Source organism: Pipistrellus kuhlii, unplaced genomic scaffold (assembly GCF_014108245.1).
Source record: "Pipistrellus kuhlii isolate mPipKuh1 unplaced genomic scaffold, mPipKuh1.p scaffold_m20_p_84, whole genome shotgun sequence".
In the NCBI taxonomy this organism is placed as follows: Eukaryota; Metazoa; Chordata; class Mammalia; order Chiroptera; family Vespertilionidae; genus Pipistrellus; species Pipistrellus kuhlii.
The window spans coordinates 970,335-991,923 of record NW_023425589.1 but is presented as its reverse complement, the minus strand read 5'-3'; the positions used below and the strand labels follow the sequence as shown (position 1 = coordinate 991,923).

Sequence of the window (21,589 nt, the reverse complement as noted above, 5' to 3'; positions counted from 1 at the left end):
TAGTAAAAATTTTGCCTGAGCCTGAGGCCTGCTGTGTCTTTGTAGAGACAATACCATGCTTTCTCCTTGATTACTTAGGATTGCACTAGAATGGAAGTGTTGTTTGTTGACTATCTGAGACTGGCTGAACTTGTGTGGTTCCCTCCCAGTCTTTGGGAAAACAGACTTAACTGCCCTCTTAAGGGATGGTTCTCACCACGGCAAGCCCTGCCCCACTGGGACATGGAAACTGGCAACATGTATGCCCAGTATCTAGTCAGGCGTGTGGCACCAGGCTGAGAGAAGAAACCGACACTTTCAGACTCAAAACTTTAATCAGAGAATCAACATACACACAAGGAGGGCATTTCTACCCTGGCTTATAGCAACACAGGTCATTAATTATGAAAACTGCCCCCCCGCCCAAGCTGCTGACTTTCCACAGGGTTTTCGACCTGTGAGTTTAGTATTAAAACTCTTCATTGAATACACTTCAACTCGTTTTGAGTTCCCACCTCTCCCCCATCCTGCAACACTTTGTAGACCCCACTGGCCTGTTACCCAGACTAGACAGTTTCAGGGGCAGGGACCATGCACAGGGAGTGAGACATTTTGGCCATTAGAAAACCAGTATGCTCCCTACTTCACAGTTAGCCTAATGATTAACCATTAAGTTCCCAATTTCAAGAACAAAACCAACCAGCAGAACTCAAAGTGCAAGGCTTAAAAAGTCCAAGAGCCATAGGAAACATACTCTTATACTTTTTTAGCACCAAGAATATGAAAGATATTAAGTGTCCAATGTCTAGGATTGTTTGTGCTTCAGCAGACATGTCACTTGTTCACTTAGTGGGTAGGGCACAAAAGCCCAGAGAGGAGCTGCCATCTAGAGGAGCAGGTTGTGTGGTTCCGTGAGGTGAGTCTCAGCTGTAGCACAGGCCTGGCCAAGGTGAGCTGTCCACTTGATGGCTCCAACAGGAAAGCTCTTTTCCTTACTGGGCTCTAACAATCCTCAGCGGCCCTAGGCCCTAGAACTCGCTGTGACACGAGGGAATGTGGCATTTTAAGACGTCACTTGTCAACAAACCACTCCTCTGTGAAAATGGGACCACCAATTTCCCTTGGATTCCAGAAGCTTCGAGGCAAGGGCAGGGCTTACCATACTGACATTCCCTGTCCTGGCTCCTGGGAAAGTGCCTGGTGAGTAGCCAACTTGGACAAATGGTGCACCAAGAAGATTCCAGCAGTCCATCACAATTTCCACCACCAAGCACATCCTCTGTGTAGTGTACACCGTGACAATATCCAGTGCAGCTTTCCTAACTCAATCCAGCTGTTCCAGGATCACTAACTCCAATTAACAAAAAAATGGGTTCCTTATATAACCAGTAACTTTAAACATGGGAAGATTATGGGGAAAGGTGGCATGTGGTCCTGGCTGAGTGGCTCAATTGGTTGGAGTGTGGTCCCGTACACCAAAAGGTTGCGGGTTCAATTCCCAGTCAGGGCACCTATCTAGGTTGTAGGTTTGATCCCTGGTCAGGGCACGTGCAGGAGGCAGCCAGTAAATGCCTCCCTCTCTCCCCGTCCCTATAAAAATCAATAAAAACATGTCCTTGGGTGAGGATTAGAAAAAATAATTTGGCATGTATATGTGGAAAAGGTCCTTTTGAATGAGAGGTTACGAGTAGAAAGTTAAAAGTTTTAGCCATTTGATGTTAATTTAAGTGCTCTTCTTGACTTTCTGTGGGCTAGTTAAGAAAATACTGGGACAAAAAAAAGATGGAGGGAAGGAAAAGGTTAGATTTTTTTATTTTAAAGATGAATGTGCTAGGATTGGAGAACCAAATTAAGCCAGGGGCATTTTGGAGAAAAACTTTAAAATTAAAGCCACCCATATCAGTAAGAACATTAACTGCAGTAAATATAAAGAGCTTCTCATTCTCCTAGAGTACGTTTATGTTGTATATAAAGTATATGTATAGCTCATGCTTGGCGAGTACTTAGTATGTGCTGGCCACTTAGTGCTAAGTGCTTTACATCAGTTTATCCTCACATCTCTGAGGTAGGTAACTATTATTTTACTTATTTTACAGATGAGGATACTGAGGCCCTGAGAAGTTCCATGACTCTCTCTAAGTCACTTAGGTAGCAGATGGCAGAGGTGAAATTTAACTGGGGAGACTGGCTAGAGTCTACCTCTGAATTTGGATACTGCACAGCTTCTTTTGTATTTTCACTGTTTTAATTAAACTTGTGTGCAAATTTGCTAATCAATCTTTATTAATATAGAGATCTATATATATTTCAGGGGCAGGGGCAGGGGAAAGATGGACTTACAATGTGAATGTTTCAATTTTAGGTCTCAGATGGCAGGTCCTGCTGTCACCTGGCGACCACAGGTAGTATTGCTACTTGTTACTTTTGAGTGTGAACTTGCTGGTGTCGACGGAGACCTAAGTAGCAGCCAAAGGCTTTCTGACAGTGTTGACACTGATATTGTTTTTCTTGGGTGTGAATTAGCTGGTGCTGACTGAGATGGGAACTGAGGCTAAAGGTTTTCCCGCACACATCACAGATGTAAGGCTTCTCCCCAGTGTGAATTCTCTCATGCTGCCTCAGATTTGCTTTCTGGGAAAAGGCTTTCCCACATTCAGCACACAGATAGGGCTTCTCTCCAGTGTGAACTCTCTGGTGAATAGAAAGGCACGAGTTCTGGCTGAAGGCTTTCCCACATACCTGACAAACATAAGGCTTTTCTCTGGTGTGAACTCTCTGGTGTCGAACAAGTACAGCTTTCAGGCTAAACGTTTTCCCACAGTCACCACATTTATATGGATTCTCACCCGTGTGAACTCTCTGATGCTTGGAAAGGCGCCAGTTGTGTTTAAATGTTTTTCCACATTCATTACATTCAAAAGATCTCTTTCTGGCATGACTTTTCTGGTGCTGAATAAGGTACTTACTCTGCACAAAGACTCTGTCACACTGATTACATTTAAAGGGTTTCTCCGCAGTGTGAGTTAACTGATGTTCTGAGAGATGGACACTTTGGCTGAAAGTCTTTCCGCATTCATTACACTTAAAGGGGTGCTCGCTCTTGTGGATGAACTGATGTTTGGTAAGGGAGGTGATTCGGCTGAAGGCCTTCCCACAGTCCTCACATTTATATGGCCTCACTCCAGAGTGTATGATCTCATGGCGAATGAGCTGTGCACTTTGGACAAAGGCTTTTCCACACTGCTTACACTCAAATGGCTTCTCCCTGGTGTGAAGCTTCTCATGCTGAGTCAGGTATTTGCTGCAGCTGAATGTTTTCTCGCACGTGTTACACTTGAAGTGCTTCTCGCCACCCCTTGGATGATCTTTCTGTTCTAGGTTCTGATTCAAGATCTTGCCGCTCCCATCAAGTCCTTGTTTTTCTTGGGTGTGAATGCTCTGGTGGCAAGTTAGAGTCGAGCTGCAAATGAAGCGCTCACCACACTCCTGACATTCATAGCGGGTGTCCATAGCATGCATTTTTTGGTGCTGGACAAGCCGTTCATTATGGCTGAAGGTCTCATTGCATTCAGCACATCTGTAGGGCTTTTCTACGGCATGAACAGACTGGTGTCGAATCAGGTGGGAAGGCCGGCTGAAACTTTTGACACATTTGTTACATTTGTGGGGCCTGTAGCCCGTGTGAATTCTTTGATGTTCATTCAGATGAGTGTTTCGGTAGAAGGCTTTCTCACATTGACTACATTTGTAAGGCTTCTCTCCACTGTGAACCCTCTGGTGGCTCTTTAGGGTCAAGCTATGGCTGAAGCATTTCCCACACTCATCACACTTATAAGGTTTTTCTCCCGAGTGAGTAGACTGGTGTTTAATGAGGGATGAGCTATGCTTGAAGGTCTTCCCACATTCTTGACACTTAGAGGTAGTTTTTGAAGCATGAATTTTCTGATGTTGGAGGAGGTATTTGTTGAAGTTGAAGGTGGCCTTGCATTTGACACATTCATAGTGTTTCCGAGTGTGGGTCTTCTGATGCTGAATAAGATGAAAGGTTCGGCTGAAACTCTTGCCACACTCATTACACTTGTAGGATTTATGAATTCTGTGGGTTTTCTGCTGTTTAACAATCTGTGAGACAAGACCTGATGAATGGTCACTGTCTTGACTCTTACGTGTCTTCTCTCTGGTGTGAATTTTTTGATGCCTCAGAAGGTGTGAGTTGTTACTAAAAGTTTTCCCACACTTGTTACACACATAGGATTTGTAACCTGTGTGAGTCCTTGGATGGGCAGAAAGGCAAGAAATCTGGTTGAAACTATTCTCATACTCTTGATTCCCAGTTGGTTCCTCCGCCATATGAGTATTAATCCAATGCTGGATAAGATGGCAACTCCGGCTGAAGCTCTCCCCACATTCACTACATTTATATGGTATCACCCCTTCCTGGGCAGCATCCAGCTGACTCTGGTCTAAGTGGGAGCCAATGTCATTCTTACATTCCTGAGACTTAGCTGGTGCCACGTTCTTCTCGGAAAGGTCATGGGTCAGGGAATCCTCTCCTGTGAAAAGGAAGGACTCAGGACCAAGGCCACTCTTGAGCTCATGACTTTTGCACTCTGTGGAACTTTCCTTGTTGGTGACAATTTCAGAGCTTATAAGACCTTCTGTATCTTCTAGAAAACTATCTAACCAGCTCTCGCCTGTGAAGGCGTCTTCGAAGTTAGAGTTCCAGAGGCCATCCTTGGAAAACGACTCCAGTATCTCCTGAGAGAGTTCATCCGAGAATTCCTGTGGCAAAGGGGAAATCTTGGCCTCAGCTGTGTCTGAAAGAGAGAAAGTGTAAATGTCTCCTGTTTTCTAGGGTGAAAAGGCAGGAGCTGCAGGGTGAGGATACAGACAAGAGAGAACAGGGGATGAATCCTGAGTCAAGCCTGTCCATCAAGGGATGAAGGAGAAGAGGCTAGAATAGTGATTATCCAGCTGTAACCTTCATCACAGGAAAAGGAAACCATGTCCAAGATAGTTAAGATGGGAGCTGGGCTGCAGGACCGCTACAGGAAGGAGAGGGTCTCTCAGCAGATACTCTTCACCATCACCCTCATCAGCGGAGGCTTACTTACAGAGAAGTGCACTGATCAAGGGACAAGATCTAAATGGTAACAACGCCATAGACTGTTTCCATGGAGGCTATATTTACACGTTAATAAAGGTGTGGCTCCACATGCTTGGAAACAGCTTTGTGTTGTGGTGGCAGAAAGAGAAATCCAGAGAGCAGGAACCTGGGCCTGGGCTAGTCACCTCTGTGAACACACGAGCTCCTGACGTGAGCCAAGAATGGAGCTGCACGCTGACAAGCTGTGCAGACACTTCTCCATGGATTCTGGTTCAGGGCGAACCATGAGAAAAGCCTCTCATCCCAGGCAAGGCCCCTGCCTCTTCTTTCTCCCACTGGGGATGTCTTGACCAGCATCACACTGGGGCATCTTCACTGCTTAACCTGATCCTCCTGGGAGAATTGTGGCAGAAATGCCCAGGCTTGAGTTGTGGCCATCTATGGAAAGAGGGCTGAGCCTATACAAAGAGGTCGAAACAGGACACCAGGGTGTCTGTCCACTGTATTTAAGGGGCATGAGGCAGGAAAATGGAGACCAACTTGGAGAACAGAAGACCTCCCCCTGTTGAGACCGGAAGGACCAAGGAGGGAACAGAGAAAAGGCACCAGGGCAGCCACGAGCTGAATGCTGAGGTAAAGAGACAAGGAGGGCATGCAGTGTCCTGATCCTGGTTGGGACAGGCAGGCAGAAGCCAGCACGTGGAAATAGAAGCCCAGAAGCCGGGGGTCCGATGGTTGGGTAGATATACTCCATCTGAGGACAGGGAGCCATGCCACAGGACTCCACCATCCTCGCACCAGGTGCCAGTGGCCCCTCCCCACCCACTCACCAGGGCCTGTCACTTCTGGACTTCCTTGCTCCGGGATCTCCAGCTCTTCCCCACCATCTGGACAGGAGGTCGGATTTGGAGGGTCTGCAAGGAGAGAGAACAGCACTGCCGTCAACCAAGATGTGGAGGGCCATCCAGCCACTCAGTGGCAAGCTTCTTTCTCCTGACGGTTCCACGCTTTATCTAGCACACAGCCCTGGGGGCCAGATAATGCACTGAGCGATTCTGAGATGCCTGCCCTGCAGGGTTCCTGGTCCAGTGGAAGAGAAGGACTCACACAGTCACAATCCAGGGTGGTCAAAGCTATGCAAGTTGGGGCTGCGGACACAGGACTTGGAACAGCTCAAGGGATGAGTACAGCTTGCCAGGTGGACAGGTCTATACATACTCAACCATTCATAATTCACTCGTTCACCGTGGACCACACATTGCCCCAGGCTTCTGTGGTGTAAGCCCCGTGATAGAGGATGTCCGGGTTCCAGAGCCCCAGCAGCCCTGCACACTGCCCTCCCCAAACCTCTGCAAGGAAGGGAGCAGTTGTAATGCAGGCATGTGTGCTACAGCGGAGGGAAGGCCCCTGGTGGCTGTGAAGGTGAGGAAGGGGGCCATGAGCCAAGCAATGCAGGAGGCTGCTAGAAGCTGAAAAGGGGCAAGGAAACAGATTCTCCCCTGGAGTCAGCCCTGCCAACACCTGGATTTTAGCCCACTCAGACCTGTTGTGAGCTTCTGATCTGCAGACCTGTAAGAATAAATGTATTGTTTTAAGCCACCTCATTTGTGGTATTTGAGAAGCAGCCATAGGAAACTAAAACCTTCCTCATATACACACACAGATGTGCAGGGGCATCAAAGGACAGACATTTCTAAGCTGCTTCTATGGCACTCCTTGAGTACAGTTTGGAGGAAAGCTGTTCCAATGTGATAAAACTATATCAAATACAGTTCTAGTATATAGTCTTTTCTTTGTCTTTTGGAATAAATTATTCTTCTGTTTTTAGAAAAGAAAGAACTGAGAAACTAGAGAAAGGGAAATGAGTTGATCCGGATGACATGGAGCTGGGGTGCCCTGGCCCTGGAGCTGCATAGGTCCCAACCGGACTCTCAGCCGTGCCATTTGCACACTGTGCACGCTGGTGGTCAGAGCCCAGGGTAAAGGGCTAACAGAGCAGGCTGCTGCTCTTGGAATGCCTGCTCACAAGGCTGCCCTTGGCGGAGCCTGGGAACCTGGATTTCGGGAAAGTCCAGCATTTCTAACCAGTCAGCGGGACTCCCTGTGCACAAACTGTACTGCTGAACACCTGCTTTCCTGCTGAGCATCTGGGCTGCTGGTACATTCCAAGCAGAATGTGTCTACATAACAAGCCCTGAATAAAAACCCTGGGTGTGGAGTCTCTAGTTAGTGTGTCCCTGGTCGACTTTCACAGGTGCTACTACACCTTGTTGCTGGAGGAATTAAGCATGTTCTGGTCATCTCCATGGAGACAGGGCTCTGGAAGCTGGCACAAGTCTCCCCTGGATTCACACCACGCACCTCTCCCCTTTGCTAACTGTACTGTGTGTCCTTTCACTGTGATGGATCATCGGATAAACACTCTGTAGGGTCTTCTCAGCCGCTCTCCCCTCTGCCTGGCAGACTCCTGTCCCTTCCTTGACTCGGGGCTTCCCTAAGACTGAAACTGTGACTCCACTAGCACTGCCTCTCTCCTGCTCAGCTAGTCACTGCGCCTTCATTTTCTGACTGCTCCTGGATTTCCACGGTGAACGAGTGAATTATGAATAGTTGAGTATGTATAGACCTGTCCACCTGGCAAGCTGTACTCATCCCTTGAGCTGTTCCAAGTCCTGTGTCCGCAGCCCCAACTTGCATAGCTTTGACCACCCTGGATTGTGACTGTGTGAGTCCTTCTCTTCCACTGGAAGCTTGCCACTGAGTGGCTGGATGGCCCTGGTTTGTTACTCAGTGGAAGTAGCAGCCAGTGCTACAAGTGGGGGTGATCCTAGGAACCTTAAGAGAGCTGCAAAAATGACTTCCCCTCTTTGAACCTGTTTAAGGTGCTCAACAAAATATGGAAAAACTTCTCATGGGGTGACTGGAGGGAGGGAGAAAGTTCTAAGAGCTCACCCAGCATATAACCTGGCTTCTGACAGCATTTCCCACCATTCATTTAATTCAGGAATTGTTTATTGAGTCCCCATGGCAGGTATTGTTTGTTACAAATGTTGGGGTACACCGTGAACAGCAAGGTGCCCTTAGGAAGCTCCCATCTGGCAGGGGACAGAGCATAAGAGGAGCAGTCAGAAAATGAAGGCGCAGTGACTAGCTGAGCAGGAGAGAGGCAGTGCTAGTGGAGTCACAGTTTCAGTCTTAGGGAAGCCCCGAGTCAAGGAAGGGACAGGAGTCTGCCAGGCAGAGGGGAGAGTGGCTGAGAAGACCCTACAGAGTCAGCACGAGGAACCACTCTCTAAGGACAAAGAGGAAATGCTGCTGCAGCGGTAGGCAGGGGTTGGATCAGGGCTTGTCAGTCTTGTAGCTACTGACATTTGGGGTCAGGTAACCCTTGGTTATGGGGTTGTCCTTGCATCCTAGGATATCTGACAGCTTCTCTGGGCTCTTCCCACTAGATGCGAGAAGCACTCCCAATGGCCCTAAGTGACAATCAAAAAGGTGGCCAGGCATCGCCAATGTCCCCTAGGTGGCAGAATCAGCCAGCTGAGCACTGCTGAGCTACATCACGCTGGTTCTGAGGTGTTCAAGAGCTGGGAGTTCATCCTGTGGGTGACGGGGAGCCCATGGGTGACCACCAAGCAGGGGCAGGGTGCATACTCACTCAGCAAGAAGAGATCCTGGTAGTTGTCCAATGCCGTGTCCCAGAACAGGTCCCCCTGGTCCAGCCCCAGCTGATCCCAGCCCTCCAAAGTGAAGTCCATGGCCACGTCCTTGAGGGTTACAAGTTACTGAAACACAACACACTGTCAGTGACTCTGGGGCTGGGGTCAGGGGCTCACTCAATGCATCCCCCCAATGTGCCAGGTCTTTGACAAGAATCGTCTTGTGAGACCCTTTAGGCCGAAGAGACTAGGCATCCCCATATTTTGTAGGGTTTTTGAGAAGGGACACAGACAGGACTTAAACTCAATCAGGTCTGCCTAATCCTAAAACCCATTTATTTCTGAGTTTTGCAATTTTTTTTGTTAAATATTTTAAGTTTTATTATGGAAACTTTCAAACTTGAGATGCTGCTGGGAAGCTCCTGCACAGTCCCTAGGCCACAGCGACCAAAGGGCAGTGACAGTCTGGCAGGGCTGACACATGGGCAGGGACAACTACATCCAGGTGGGTTTGTTACTCAGTGGAAGTAGCAGCCAGTGCTACAGGCAGCCAGAGCTCTGGGAAGGTGGGGGAATTGAACTGCGTCTTAAAGGTGGTGTGACTTACCAGCCAGAGATGGGAGGCAGGGTAAGAGAATTTAATGCAACATGCTTACAGTAATCAGTCATTAGTAATTCGTTATTAATATGATATGCTTGCTCTAGGGCCCAAGGTTTGGTTCAAGTCACTTGTTTGACATAAGTCAATCCCACAGGCTGGGTGACCTTAAGTGGTTCCCCTTCCTTCCCGGGGCTGAGGGTGTATGAGATGTGGACAGATCGTGAGTTGGAAAGGAGACTGGGAGCTGGAAGCTTAGCGTAACATTTTACTACAGGTCCAAGAAGGGAGTGTCCCATGTGTGAGTAAAGGGAAGAGAAGAGACCGTGGATGGGTCAGGACTCAGACCATGCAGGAAAAAGCTGAGAAACCTGGATTTAGCCCGCTAGCAATAAGGATTCCTGGAAGGGTACCAAGCCAGAGAGAAAGAACATGAGCGCTTTAAGATCGCTTGGGGCCACCCTAGGACAGTGTGCCTGGAACAAAGACATGCCCACTGTGCAGCCTTTGGGGATGACCTGCTGGGATGGCAGGACTCTCGACTCACCTCAGTAATAGCCGACTAGGCCCAGCAGTCCGACTCCCAGTTCAAGCTCCCCCTTCTTCCCCTCCATGTTCCCAGCTGGCAGGGCCACAGGAAGGATAAGGAAACTGGGATACAGTCTTCCTTCCTTGTAGGACTGAGTTCCTGGCCATGCTGGATGAACCCCCAAAATGTCCAGAAGTAGGATGAGTCAGAACATGAGTCTCCCTGCAGGAATCACAACAATTGTTATTTATTGAAACTACCCCAGCCCCAAGCTTCACTATGCTTCAAAATCTACAAAGCAACTTCACAGCCATTCTTCACACTAATCACAATCAATGAATACAGGTTTCAGAATTGAACCTGGGACCTTTCAGTCCACAGGCCGACACTCTATCCACTGAGCCAAACCGGTTTCGGCAGCGGCCAGATTATTATGATCTCTGAATGCATAATAATCTGGCCACTCAGTGTATATTTTATATAATAAAAGGCTAATATGCAAATTGTCCCCTTGACCAGGAGTTCGACCAGAAGGCAGGCTGGCCAGCCGGCCAACCACCCATGTCCCCTCTCCCTGGCCAGGCTGGCCAGACCCTACCCATGCACGAATTCATGCACTGGGCTTTACACACACACACACACTCTAGAGGCTGGTGCACAAAATTCATGCACAGGGTGGGGGGCAATCTGGGACCTCTTGAGGGATGTCTGGCTGCCCGTTTAGGCCCGATCCCACAATCCAGGACTGCTGGCTCCCAACTGCCCTCCCCTACAGGCCTTGTCCCTCCCAACTGCCCTCTCCTGCAGACCTTGTCCCCTGCAACGGCCGTCCCCTGCAAACCTGGTTCTCTCCCAACTGCCCGCCCCTACTGGCCTGATTGCCCACAACTGCCCTCCCCTGCCAGCCATCTTGTGTGTTGGAGTGATAGTCAATTTGCATATTACCTCTTTATTATATAGGAGATATATAGATATAAATATAGATACACACGCACACCGAATGGCCAGATTATTATGCAATCAGAGACCCTAATAATCTGGCCACTCAGTGAATATACTAGAGGCCCAATGCACAAAATTTGTGCAAGAGTAGATCGTCCCGCGGCTGCCGGAACCACCTTCCCTATGGAACCCAGGACCCGGGTTTCCCTCGCGGCCCCAGCTTCGTCCAGAAGGCTCCCAGAAGGACATCTGATCTAATTAGCATATTATGCTTTTATTATTATAGACAGATATATAAAATTACTGCTCATTCACACATAACAAAAATCTCATGTGATACTTTATCTTACATAGTTGCTTTTTACTTCATTAAAAAATATTATGACCATTGCCCAACTTATTTTCATGACCCACAGTATGCAAAACACTGTACCAGAGGGCTTTTTACACGTTTGTAGACACAAAGCAGGATGACTCAATGACCCAGGCTCACAATTCTAGAGCCTCTAGGGCCAGATGTGCTTTAAAATTCAGAAATTTTCAGATTTTAAAAAGGTGACGTATATTTATACAATATATTTCATGAAAATCCCGGTGCGGTGTAGGATCAGCAGCATTTTGTTATTGAACACTTCAGTATTTCTAGATCTCCAGCTTCTGAAAAAAAACCTAGGATGTGGCCATGCCGAGTCGGCATTCCACAAGCTAGCTAGTTGGAGCTCATTTAAATCTACTTCCCCTTAAGTGGGGCAAATACTCCCTGATGTCCCTTAGCCCTGACCAGCCAGGTGCTCTCCTTTACCAGAGGCCTAGACCTCTGTCTAGTTTCCAACTGACATGTGTCCACATCTCATACACCCTCAGCCCTGGGAAGGAGGGGGAATCACTCAAGCTCATCCAGCCTGTGGGAGTGACTTGAATCAAACAAGTGACTTGGACTAAACCTTGGGCCCTAGAGCAAGCATGTCAAACTCACGGCCTGCAACGAATATTTTTGCAGCCCAGCCAATATAACGGTGCATAAGAAACGTTTTAATAAAAATTTCGTAACTTAATTTTTACAATATCCTGTTATACATAATTAATAATGAACTACAGCCCTAACAGGTTTGGCTCAGTGGATAGAGCGTCAGCCTGCAAACTCAAGGGTTCGATTCCGGTCAAGGGCATGTACCTTGGTTGCGAGGACATCCCCAGCAGGAGGCAGTTGATTGATGTTTCTCTCTCATCTATGTTTCTAACTCTCTCTCCCTCTCCCTTCCTCTCTGTAAAAAAATAAAACATATTTTTAAAATATAATGAACTACAACGTTCGCTAATGACTGATTACTATCATCGTGTTGTATTCATTTCCCTTACATGCCTTATGCGTAGGCGCACCACTTCTCTCCACTAATACTAGCAGCTAATATTATTTTTTAAAATATATTTTTTGTTGATTTTCTTACAGAGCGGAAGGGAGAGGGATAGTTAGAAACATCAATGAGAGAGAAACATCGATCAGCTGCCTCCCGCAACCAAAGTACATGCCCTTGACGGGAATTGAACTCAGGACCCTTCAGTCCGCAGGCTGACAAGTAGCGAATATTTTAGCGAATCGATGGCCACCTCATTAGTCTTGTACTGACTTGTTTGATATCCGCAACAGGAAATATTTCACTTTGGGAGAACAAGCCAAATAGGCTTATTTGTGTGACACTTATTAATCTGTGCAGTTATTCAGTGTCTGGTAAGTAAATGTTCAAGAAAAATATTAACTTTTATTAAAATGTTCTATTATTTTATGTTAATGATGACTCATTTATTTCAGTCCTTTGTATTCAGCATGTCTCTATCGAAATAAATCTATGTTTCTATGAAAATCGAAGCTTTTGGGTTTTTTTCGGCCCACATACCTTGTTTATTCGGCTGGTTTTAGCCTTTGAGTTTGACAAGCTTGCCCTAGAGTCTCCCTTCTCGCCTCTTCTTAGAATGGAGACCATGGCCAGATCATTCACCCTCTCTGCTCCTCAATTCCCACGGGTACAAAATGAGACAAATACAACAGGCCCACAGTCCCTTCTCTGGAACTCTGAAACCCAAAAAGCTCTAAACACCAGAACTTCATTCAGGAATTGGCGGCAAAACTTAACCCAAGCTGCCACAGGCTATGTCCAGCCTTTCTTCCTTTCAGTGACTCTTCGCGCCTTTCCTGGCAGAAAGAGCTTCTTTCCACGAACTGCCCTAGATCCCGCTGAGGGCGGGGGGTGCCTGATGATGAAAGACGCCCCCTATTCCCTTTGTAAAGCCTGATTTCGGAGAAGACGCTCAGGTTCTCCGCTAAGACCCACGAGGTGCACTCCTCTCCGGGCGCCGATGCGGAGGTGACGGAGGAAGACGCGAGGCCAGCGCGGCGCGGGCACAGACAGCGCTCACACCAATGTCCAACCCCTTCCCTTCCACCCGGAAAAACGCCTTCACTCCCCTCACGACTAAGGTGACCAGACGTCCCCCTTTTGGCGGGACAGTCCCAATGTTTAACAATTTGTCCCGCGGCGTTTTAAAACAGTCCCAATTTGGGGGAAAAAGAATCTTTCCAAAAATCGGGACTTTTGTTTTTTAAAGCATTTTTCTTTTTTTTCTTCCTCTTTCATTTTTTTTTAAATTAAGGCATTATATGTGTACATATCTTACCAATCCCGCCCCCCCACTCCCATACATGCCCTCCCTCCCCAGAGTTTTGCGACCATTGGTTATGCTTATATGCATGCACACAAGTCCTTCGGTGGATCTCTATCTCCCCCAGATCTCCCTCCCCTCCCCGCTGTAATTTGACAGCCTGCTTGTTGCTTTACTGTCTCTGAAAAATCGGGACTTTTTTTTAAATTTATTTAAATTTATTTTTAATATATTTTATTGATTTTTTTTACAGAGCGGAAGGGAGAGAGAGAGAGAGTCAGAAACGTCGATGAGAGAGACACACCCCCCGCGGACAAATTGTTCCAAATCGGACTGTCCCGCCAAAAGCCGGACGTCTGGTCACCTTACTCAAGATCCCGCCCGCTTCTGCCAACGACACCCCCTCCTGCTTCAGTTTCCTCTCCCCCAAATAAAATGAAATGGCACCGCTTCCCTCGGACTTGAACACGAGCCGGGCCCCTAAGCCGCCACCGAGCCCCGCCGCCCGAGGCGACGCGCCGTTCGCCGTAGACGCCGCAGGGGCAGCCCGTTCCCCTCAGGAAAGACCGACCCGCCCCGGCCCCCCGAGTCCTCAGCGACCCCAGCCCCGCTCCTCCTCACCTCCAGAGGGTGGTCCGCCGAGCTAACAGACGCGACTGACTCCGGCCCGGGCGGAGCCGGAGTCCCGGATCCTCTCACACCGGCCTCCTCAGAGCCACTTCCGGTGCCGCGCGAACCTCGGAATTTTCTCCACGCGGGACCCGCCGCGCCAGCGCCGCGACCGGGCTTCCCAGAGGGCTTTGCTCGCCGGCCCGTCTCCGCCCGCCGAAAGGTTCCCGCGCTTCGCGAGTACAGACAGACTCGAAATCAGGCGGTGACTGGATTGAACAGTCCAGTTTTTATTCCGTCGAAGAACAATCTAACCCGCCTTCTGCTTTCTAGAACAAGGGGAGGGCGGGGCTTTTGATTTTTTTTCAAGAAGACAACCCGACGGTTGCCATAGATACACGCTGGGGAAAACTGGCTTCTTGAGGAGACGCGCGCCGAGGCGAGATTGCGGCGGGAGAAATGTGAGGTCTGCTGATTGGCCGAAGCGCGCCTCGTAGTGAGGCACATGCGCAGTAGAGCTAGGCAGCGTTCCAAAGAGGGTGAAGTAGGGGGTGGGCCGTCAGCGAATAATTCCACCCCCAGCTTTGAGTCAAAGGGCACGCTTTGCCGCGAAGGCCTATGGGAAATGTAGTTCGGGGGCCGAGGGCTGGCGCGGGGCAAGCGGCGCCTGCGCGGGCGCAGGTCTGCCTCAGGGCGGAGAATGCGCGCGCAGCGCCTTCTTCCCCGGCGGAAGTTTTCGCGGGGCCACTGAGCAGGTGAGTCCGTGTCCCCCAAGTGAGTCAGGTATTTGGTCTCCACTCGGCTCACCAAGTCCAGAAGTGAGAGGAAGGCGAGGCTTACTTAGCAGGGAGGAAAGTCTCCCGGTGCCCTGTGCCCAGTTCGGTCGTGGTGCCTGTGACGTCAGCAAGACGCTTTGTGGGGCGGGGGGAGGGCCCGGGAGCGGGTTTCGGGGTGAGAGAAGTTTTCGGTGGCGGGGATATTTGGTCACTACCACCGTCGGCTCTTCTTGGTGGGCGTGGCTACCACGGAGACTGGTGGAGCTAATGGAGTTTGACAGGCGCCTCCCCCCTCCCCCTTCCCCCACCCCCGCATTACGTCACCCCTGGTTTCTGCTTAGGGCGGGGCCGAGGCAGGTCAAGGTCCAGAAACAACTGTCCCTCCTCCGCTAAGGTGGAGTCTAGCCTTTGGCTCTTGTGGTGCCACCTCTCAGAACCATTCGGGAGGGACACATAACATTTAACCCAGAGCAGAGGTTGAGTAAATATTGGCTGAATACATAAAGGAATGAGTGATAAAGACTAGCCTGAGGGTTGGAGCCTTGGGTTTTATTTTTATCTTTATTATTAACATATTTTATTGACTTTTTACAGTGAGGAAGAGATAGGGATAGAGAGTTAGAAACATTGATGAGAGAGAATCATCGGTCAGCTGCCTCCTGCACACTCTCTACTGTTTATGTGCCCGTAACCAAGGCGCATGCCCTTGACCGGAATCAAAGCTGGGATCTTTCAGTCCACAGGCCGACGCTCTATCCACTGAGCCAAACCGGTTTCGGCCTGTAGCCTTGGGTTTTAATCTTCCTGAACTAGCCATGTGACCTTAGACAGGTTAACTTCAACGCTCTGAGACGCCTTTCTTCCGTCCATATTTATTGAGCGTTTACCAAGGCCTGTCTCCATCTGACCTATTAAATTAGGGGTGGGGAACCTTTATTCTGCGAAGGGCCATTGGAATATTTATAACATCATTCGTGGGCCATACAAAATTATCAAGTTAAAAAAATTAGTCTGTTCTCTTTAGTCAAACATTTCATTAACTCACCCACCCGGAATCCCTTGGAAGGGCCAGACCTTATTTATACAGCCCGCTGGCCAGATGTTCCCCACCTGGATTATCAAGTAATTACTTGCTCATTTGTTTATCTTGTCCTTCCCCACCCCAGAAGGTGAGCTTTGTCAGGTGCAGAGCTGTGTTTCCTTTGCTGCTGTATCCCCAGAGATTGGCACACATTCGGAGTTCTGTGAATGATTATTCAGTGAATGAATGAAATTAGCACATGCTGGCTGCATAGCCGGTGCTCAATACACATGAGCTGTTATCTTTCCCTTACACTGAAGTGAGCCTGAGTCGGCCTATCTTTATTCACTTACAGAACACTATCACGATGGAGATTCCAGCCCAGTGCTTCTGAGGGCCAGACCGTGATCTCATAAAGGTACCATCCCCTCGGCACATGCCCCTTCAGCTCTGTTCCCACCAACGTCCTGCAGCTGCTCTCTTTTGTGTAACTGCTGTCATATTTTAGTCCCAGGACTGTTGTGGCCATAACAGAGTCTCTGGGTTACACACTCTGCCCATCCTGGAGGGTCCAGAACTGTGAGAAACAAGTTTCTGTTGTTTATAAGCCACCCAGTCCGTGATATCCTATCTAATAAAAGAGTAATGTGCAAATTGACCATCACTACAACACACGAGATGGCTGTCCCCATGTGGACACAAGAGGAGAGGGCATTTGGGAGGGACCAGGCCTGCAAGGGAGGGCAGTTGGGGGCTATCAAGCGTGCAGGGGAGAGCAGTTAGGAGTGAAGGAAAGTTGGGGGCGACTGGGCCTGCAGGGAAGGGCAGTTGAGGGGAACCCAGGCCTGCAGGGGAGAGCAGTGGGGGCGCGGGGGGAGACCAGGCCTGCAAGGGAGGGCAGTTAGGGGCAAACACACTGGCAGGCGAGCAGTCAGGCAGCAATCAGGCTGGCAGTGGAGTGGTTAGGGGGTGATCAGGCTGGCAGGCAGAAGCGGTTAGGGGCAATCAGGAAGGCAGGCAGGTGAGCATTTGGGAGCCAGCAGTCCTGGATTGTGAGAGGGATGACCAACTGCCTGTTTAGGCCTGATCCTACAGGGGTCCCAGATTGGAGAGGGTGCAGGCTGGACTGAGGGACACCCCTTTCCCGCGCATGAATTTCGTGCACCAGGCCTCTAGCGTTATTATAGTGGCCCAGACAGACTGAGGCAGGACCCTAACCTAATATGACTGGGGTCCTTATGAGAAGGTGAGAATAGGACACAGACAGAAGGGAGACCACGTGAGGACACAGTGAGAAGGCAGCCATCTGCCAGCCAAGGAGGGAGGCCTCCGAGGAAACCAAGCTGGTTGGTGCCCTGATCTCTGACGTCTAGCCTCCAAAACTGTGTAGAAAATAAATTCCTGTTGTTTACGTCACCCTGTCTGTGGTATTTATTTATGGCAGCCTTGGCAAATGAATACACCTGTCATATCTTCATTGGTGGTAGGCTCTATGTGCGAGTTTGGTTTTGATTTTTAAAGTACTAGGAGATATTCCAGAGATACACAAGGCTTAGAGGAAAATGCAGTCAGTACCTGCTGACTCACTAAGTTAGGATAGGATAGGTTGTGCTGCGGTAACATATAAACCCTGAGATCTTGGTGGCTCAATACAATAGTTTATTTGCTGATCAGGAGCTTCCAGCCCTCCTTCATCTCGTAGCTGTATCCTTTGGAGTATGTGTCCTCCAGGGCCATCCCTGCAGGGGAGGGAAAGCCCAAAGAAGTACTAAGGCTCTTACCCGCCTCAGCCAGAAAAATGACTTCCACTTAGACTCCATTGGCTAGAACTAGTCATGTGGCCCCAATCTGACTGCAAGGTATCCTGGGAAGTATAGGAGATCCGGTGGGTTTTTTGGTGAGCATCAGCTATCTCTCCCTCAGTGCTTCTGTGATTAGACCAGTGCCTATGTAATTTTTTTAAATTATATTTTTATCGATTTTTTACAGATTGGAAGGGAGAGAGATAGAGAGCTAGAAACGTTGATGAGAGAGAAACACCGACCAGCTGCCTCTTGCACACCCTGTACCAGGGATGTGCCCGCAACCAAGGTACATGCCCCTGACCGGAATCGAACCTGGGACCTTTCAGTCCACAGAGTGAGGCTCTACCACTGAGCCAAACTGGTTTCGGTTCCTATGTAATTTTTATTGACTTCAAGACACTCTCCTGTCTTTGCTGAGATCTGCAGTTTCTGCCTTGTCCTGTTTCCTCTTTGCCCCGGGCCCTTAGAGACAGATGGCTAGAGGCTAGACACAGTGGGCGGGCACTCGTTTAAGGAGTGGCCACTTCCTGAGGATATATTCTGTGAGTAATTGCTTTTCTTTCTTTTGCAATCTCATCTCCATAAGGAACTTGGCCGTGGATTAAGTTTCTCTTTCACCTTCCCGTTCCCTGCCGCACACTTGTGTTTTCTAGCATGAGCAACTTCTGTCCAGACTGTGGCAAAAGTCTCCAAGCAACGTTCAAATTCTGCCCTCACTGCGGAAAGGCTTTACCGACAGAGAGCCCTGAGGGGTCCCAGGCCTTTGCCAGACCGGTTTCGTCCATCTTCGTAGGTAAGGAAGGCTTCGAGCTTCTCTCTGGAGAGTGGGTGAGGGGCCTGTGTGCAGACATGTGGGAGGGAGCGCTCTCTCTTCAGTCTGACCCTGCCTTGACCCTGGAGAAGCCCAGAGCCCCAGCTCTCTCTCTCTTTGCTCCATTTCTTGGCATCTTGGCCTCCTGGCTTTATAGTTGACAAGCCCCGCCTCTCTGGCTCCAGCCTGGGCTTTTCCACTGGAACCCAGATTCGTGCCTATCAGACTGTCTGCTTGACCGCTCTTAGATGCTCACGCACATCTGTGCACGCCCAAAACTGAGCTCCTGATGCAACTGCCCTCGATCCGCCCCGTCCATAGACTTCCCCATCGTGGTAAATGGCAACTTGTCTGTCTGGTTCCTCAGAGCAGACCATGGAGTCCTCCTAAGTCCCCTCTCTCTCCCACCCACAATTTTAACCCTTTGGCAAATCTTGTCTGTTTAAAATCAGTGCCGGATCAGACCACTTCATTCCACCTCCTCTGCCACCACCCTGGCCCGTCCCACCCTCACCTGTCACTAATGTTGTTGAAGAAACCTTCTCCTGGTCCCCTTTCTCTCTCCTCTACGGTCTTCTATGTGGCAGCCAGACAGATCCTGTTCAAACAGAGTCTGACCCTGCCTTCCTCTCCTCAGCACCTTCCCAGTTAGGCCTGACATGGTCAGGTCCCCATAGTCTCCCAGCTCCTCTCCATTCCCTCTTGTTGTTGCTTATGCATCTCCAGCCACCTGGGCCTCTTCCCTCTCCCTCCACACCTCAGGCATGCCTGGGCCGCTGAGCCATTGCACTTGCTGTTCCCTCTGTTCTTTCCACTCTCCCCCTGACACGTCTAATTAAAATCACACCTCCTCACTCTGGCCAGTTTGGCTCACTGGATAGAGCATCGGCTTGTGGACTGAAGGGTCCCGGGTTAGATTCTGGTCAAGGGCACATGACTGGGTCGTGGGCTCAATCCCCAGTGTGGGGTGTGCAGGAGGCAGCCGATCAATGATTCTAACTCATTATTGGTGTTTCTATTTCTCTCTCCCCCTTCCTTCCTCTCGGAAATTATATATATATATATATATGTATGTATGTATGTGTGTGTATATATATATATATATATATATATATATACATATACATATACATATATATATATAAAAAATAAGGAAACGAATTTTAAAAATTGATTTTTTTAAAAAATCACACTGCCGAAACCGGTTTGGCTCAGTGGATAGAGTGTCAGCCTGCGTATTGAAAGGTCCTGGGTTTGATTCTGGTCTAGGGCATGTACCTTGGTTGTGGGCACATCCCCAGTAGGGGATGTGCAGGAGGCAGCTGATCGATGATTATCTCTCATCGATGTTTCTAACTCTCTATCCCTCTCTCTTCCTCGCTGTAAAAAAATCAATAATATATATATATATATATATATATATATATATATATAATTATTTTTTTTTTTTTTTTTTTTTTTTTTAAATCACACCTTCTCTGTCCAGCTGGTGTGGCTCAGAGGCACATGCCTGGCCAAGGGCACATCCCCAGTGTGGGGCGTGCAGGAGACAGCCGGTTAGTGATTATTTCTCATCAATGATGTTTCTTTTTCCCTCTCTGAAATCAATGAAAATATATTTAAAAATCAAATAAAATCACACCTTCCCTATACATAACACTCCCAAACCCCTTTTCCTGCTTTATATTGCCTTTTGGTACTTTGAGTATCAACCCAGTTGAGTACAGTATTTTACTTATTTCTGTTGCTTCTCATTTTACACTCTATAAGGAGAGGAAGTCATTGTGGTCTGTAGGCTGTGTTGACTGTGGTTTGTCTGCACAGCGCTCGGGACCATTCCTGGCACAATCTTCTTGATTGGCTGACTAAATAAATGACTCATGGGTCAGCTAGGGTCCTGGCCAGGGGAAAGTCCAGGCACAGATCCTGGTGAATCGAGATGTATTTACTTATCTGAAAGCCACCGAAGGGAGTTGGCAGACATGGCAGAAAGTTCAGCAGCATTCATTTTATCATTTGGGATTGTATTTGGCTGTCAGTATCAGAAAATGCTACTTCAAGACTAGAAACAAATGAATGGATTTATTTTTCTTATTAAAATAAGTCTGGCCTGGCCAATATGTCTCAATCCTTTTTTTTTCCTTCTTTTTTTAAAATATATTTTATTGACTTTTTTACAGAGAGGAAGGGAGAGGGATAGAGAGTTAGAAACATCGATGAGAGAGAAACATCGATCAGCTGCCTCCTGCACACCTCCTACTGGGGATGTGCCCACAACCAAGGTACATGCCCTTAACCGGAATCAAACCTGAGATATTTCAGTCCCCAGGCCAACGCTCTATCCGCTGAATCAAACGGGTTTCGGCCTACTTTATTTTTTATATATATTTTTTTTCACTGATTTCAGAGAGGAAAGAGAGGGAGAGATAGCTAGAAACATCAGTGATGAGAGAGAATCAGGGATTGGCTGCCTCCTACATGCCCGACACCCCCACTGGGTTCATAGGTTGACATTCAACCACTGAGCCATGCTGGCCGGGCAAGAATATCTCTTTTAAAACAATTGACTGCCCTGGCCAGTGTGGCTAAGTTGGTTGGAGCCTCATCCCGTACACCAAAAGGTCATAGGTTCAATTCCCGGTCAGGCCACATACTTACCTTGTGAGTTCGGTCCCCGGTTGGGGTTTGTGCAAGACACAACCAATCGATGTTTCTCTCTCTTTTCCTCTCTCTAAAATTAATAAACACAGCCTCAGGTGAGGATTAAAAAACACACACAAGCTGAAACCGGTTTGGCTCAGTGGATAGAGCATTAGCCTGCAGACTGAAGGTTTGATTCTGGTCAAGGGTATGTGCATTGGTTGCGGGCACATCCCCGGTGGAGGGTGTGCAGGAGGCAGCTCTTCGATGGTTCTCTCTCATCGATGTTTCTAACTCTTCTATCCCCCTCCCTTCCTCTCTGTAAAGTAATCAATAAAATATATTTACACACACACACCCCTGCCAAAGAAGAAGCAAGACTTGGCTGTGAGGGTCAAGGGTAGAGTGTGGTTGACTTTGAACTTGAGTTTATGGTTTTATGTTTCCTGGAAAGG

The 21,589-nt window shown here is 48.5% G+C and overlaps 2 protein-coding genes across 5 annotated transcripts in view; one reads left to right on the top strand and one right to left on the bottom strand.

Moving 5' to 3' along the window:
- Nucleotides 1–295: 295 nt before the first annotated feature.
- ZNF473 (zinc finger protein 473) lies at nucleotides 296–14,666 on the bottom strand. Of its 2 annotated transcripts, XM_036425710.2 has the most exons (5): nucleotides 14,094–14,665; nucleotides 9,891–10,094; nucleotides 8,745–8,871; nucleotides 5,917–6,000; nucleotides 296–4,796 (listed from the first exon to the last, which is right to left on the bottom strand). In XM_036425710.2, exons 3-5 carry the CDS (start codon nucleotides 8,842–8,844, stop codon nucleotides 2,398–2,400), a joined length of 2,583 nt encoding a protein of 860 aa, XP_036281603.1. In that variant the 5' UTR covers nucleotides 8,845–8,871; nucleotides 9,891–10,094; nucleotides 14,094–14,665; the 3' UTR covers nucleotides 296–2,397. The 2 variants fall into 2 exon arrangements, with proteins under 2 accessions (XP_036281603.1, XP_045433092.1); XM_045577136.1 differs by lacking the exon at nucleotides 5,917–6,000 and having other exon boundaries at nucleotides 14,094–14,666.
- Nucleotides 14,667–14,712: 46 nt separating this feature from the next.
- Nucleotides 14,713–21,589, top strand: part of VRK3 (VRK serine/threonine kinase 3) — a 29,067-nt gene continuing 22,190 nt past the window's right edge. The window contains exons 1-3 of one of the 3 annotated variants that reach the window (XM_045577153.1): nucleotides 14,713–14,836; nucleotides 16,234–16,296; nucleotides 18,337–18,476. In XM_045577153.1, coding sequence (XP_045433109.1) covers nucleotides 18,338–18,476 — 139 coding nt within the window. In that variant the 5' untranslated portion in view covers nucleotides 14,713–14,836; nucleotides 16,234–16,296; nucleotide 18,337. Of the gene's footprint in view, nucleotides 14,837–16,233; nucleotides 16,297–18,206; nucleotides 18,226–18,336; nucleotides 18,477–21,589 lie in introns of those variants that run through there. The other 2 variants (XM_036425786.2, XM_045577154.1) reach the window with 2 other exon arrangements.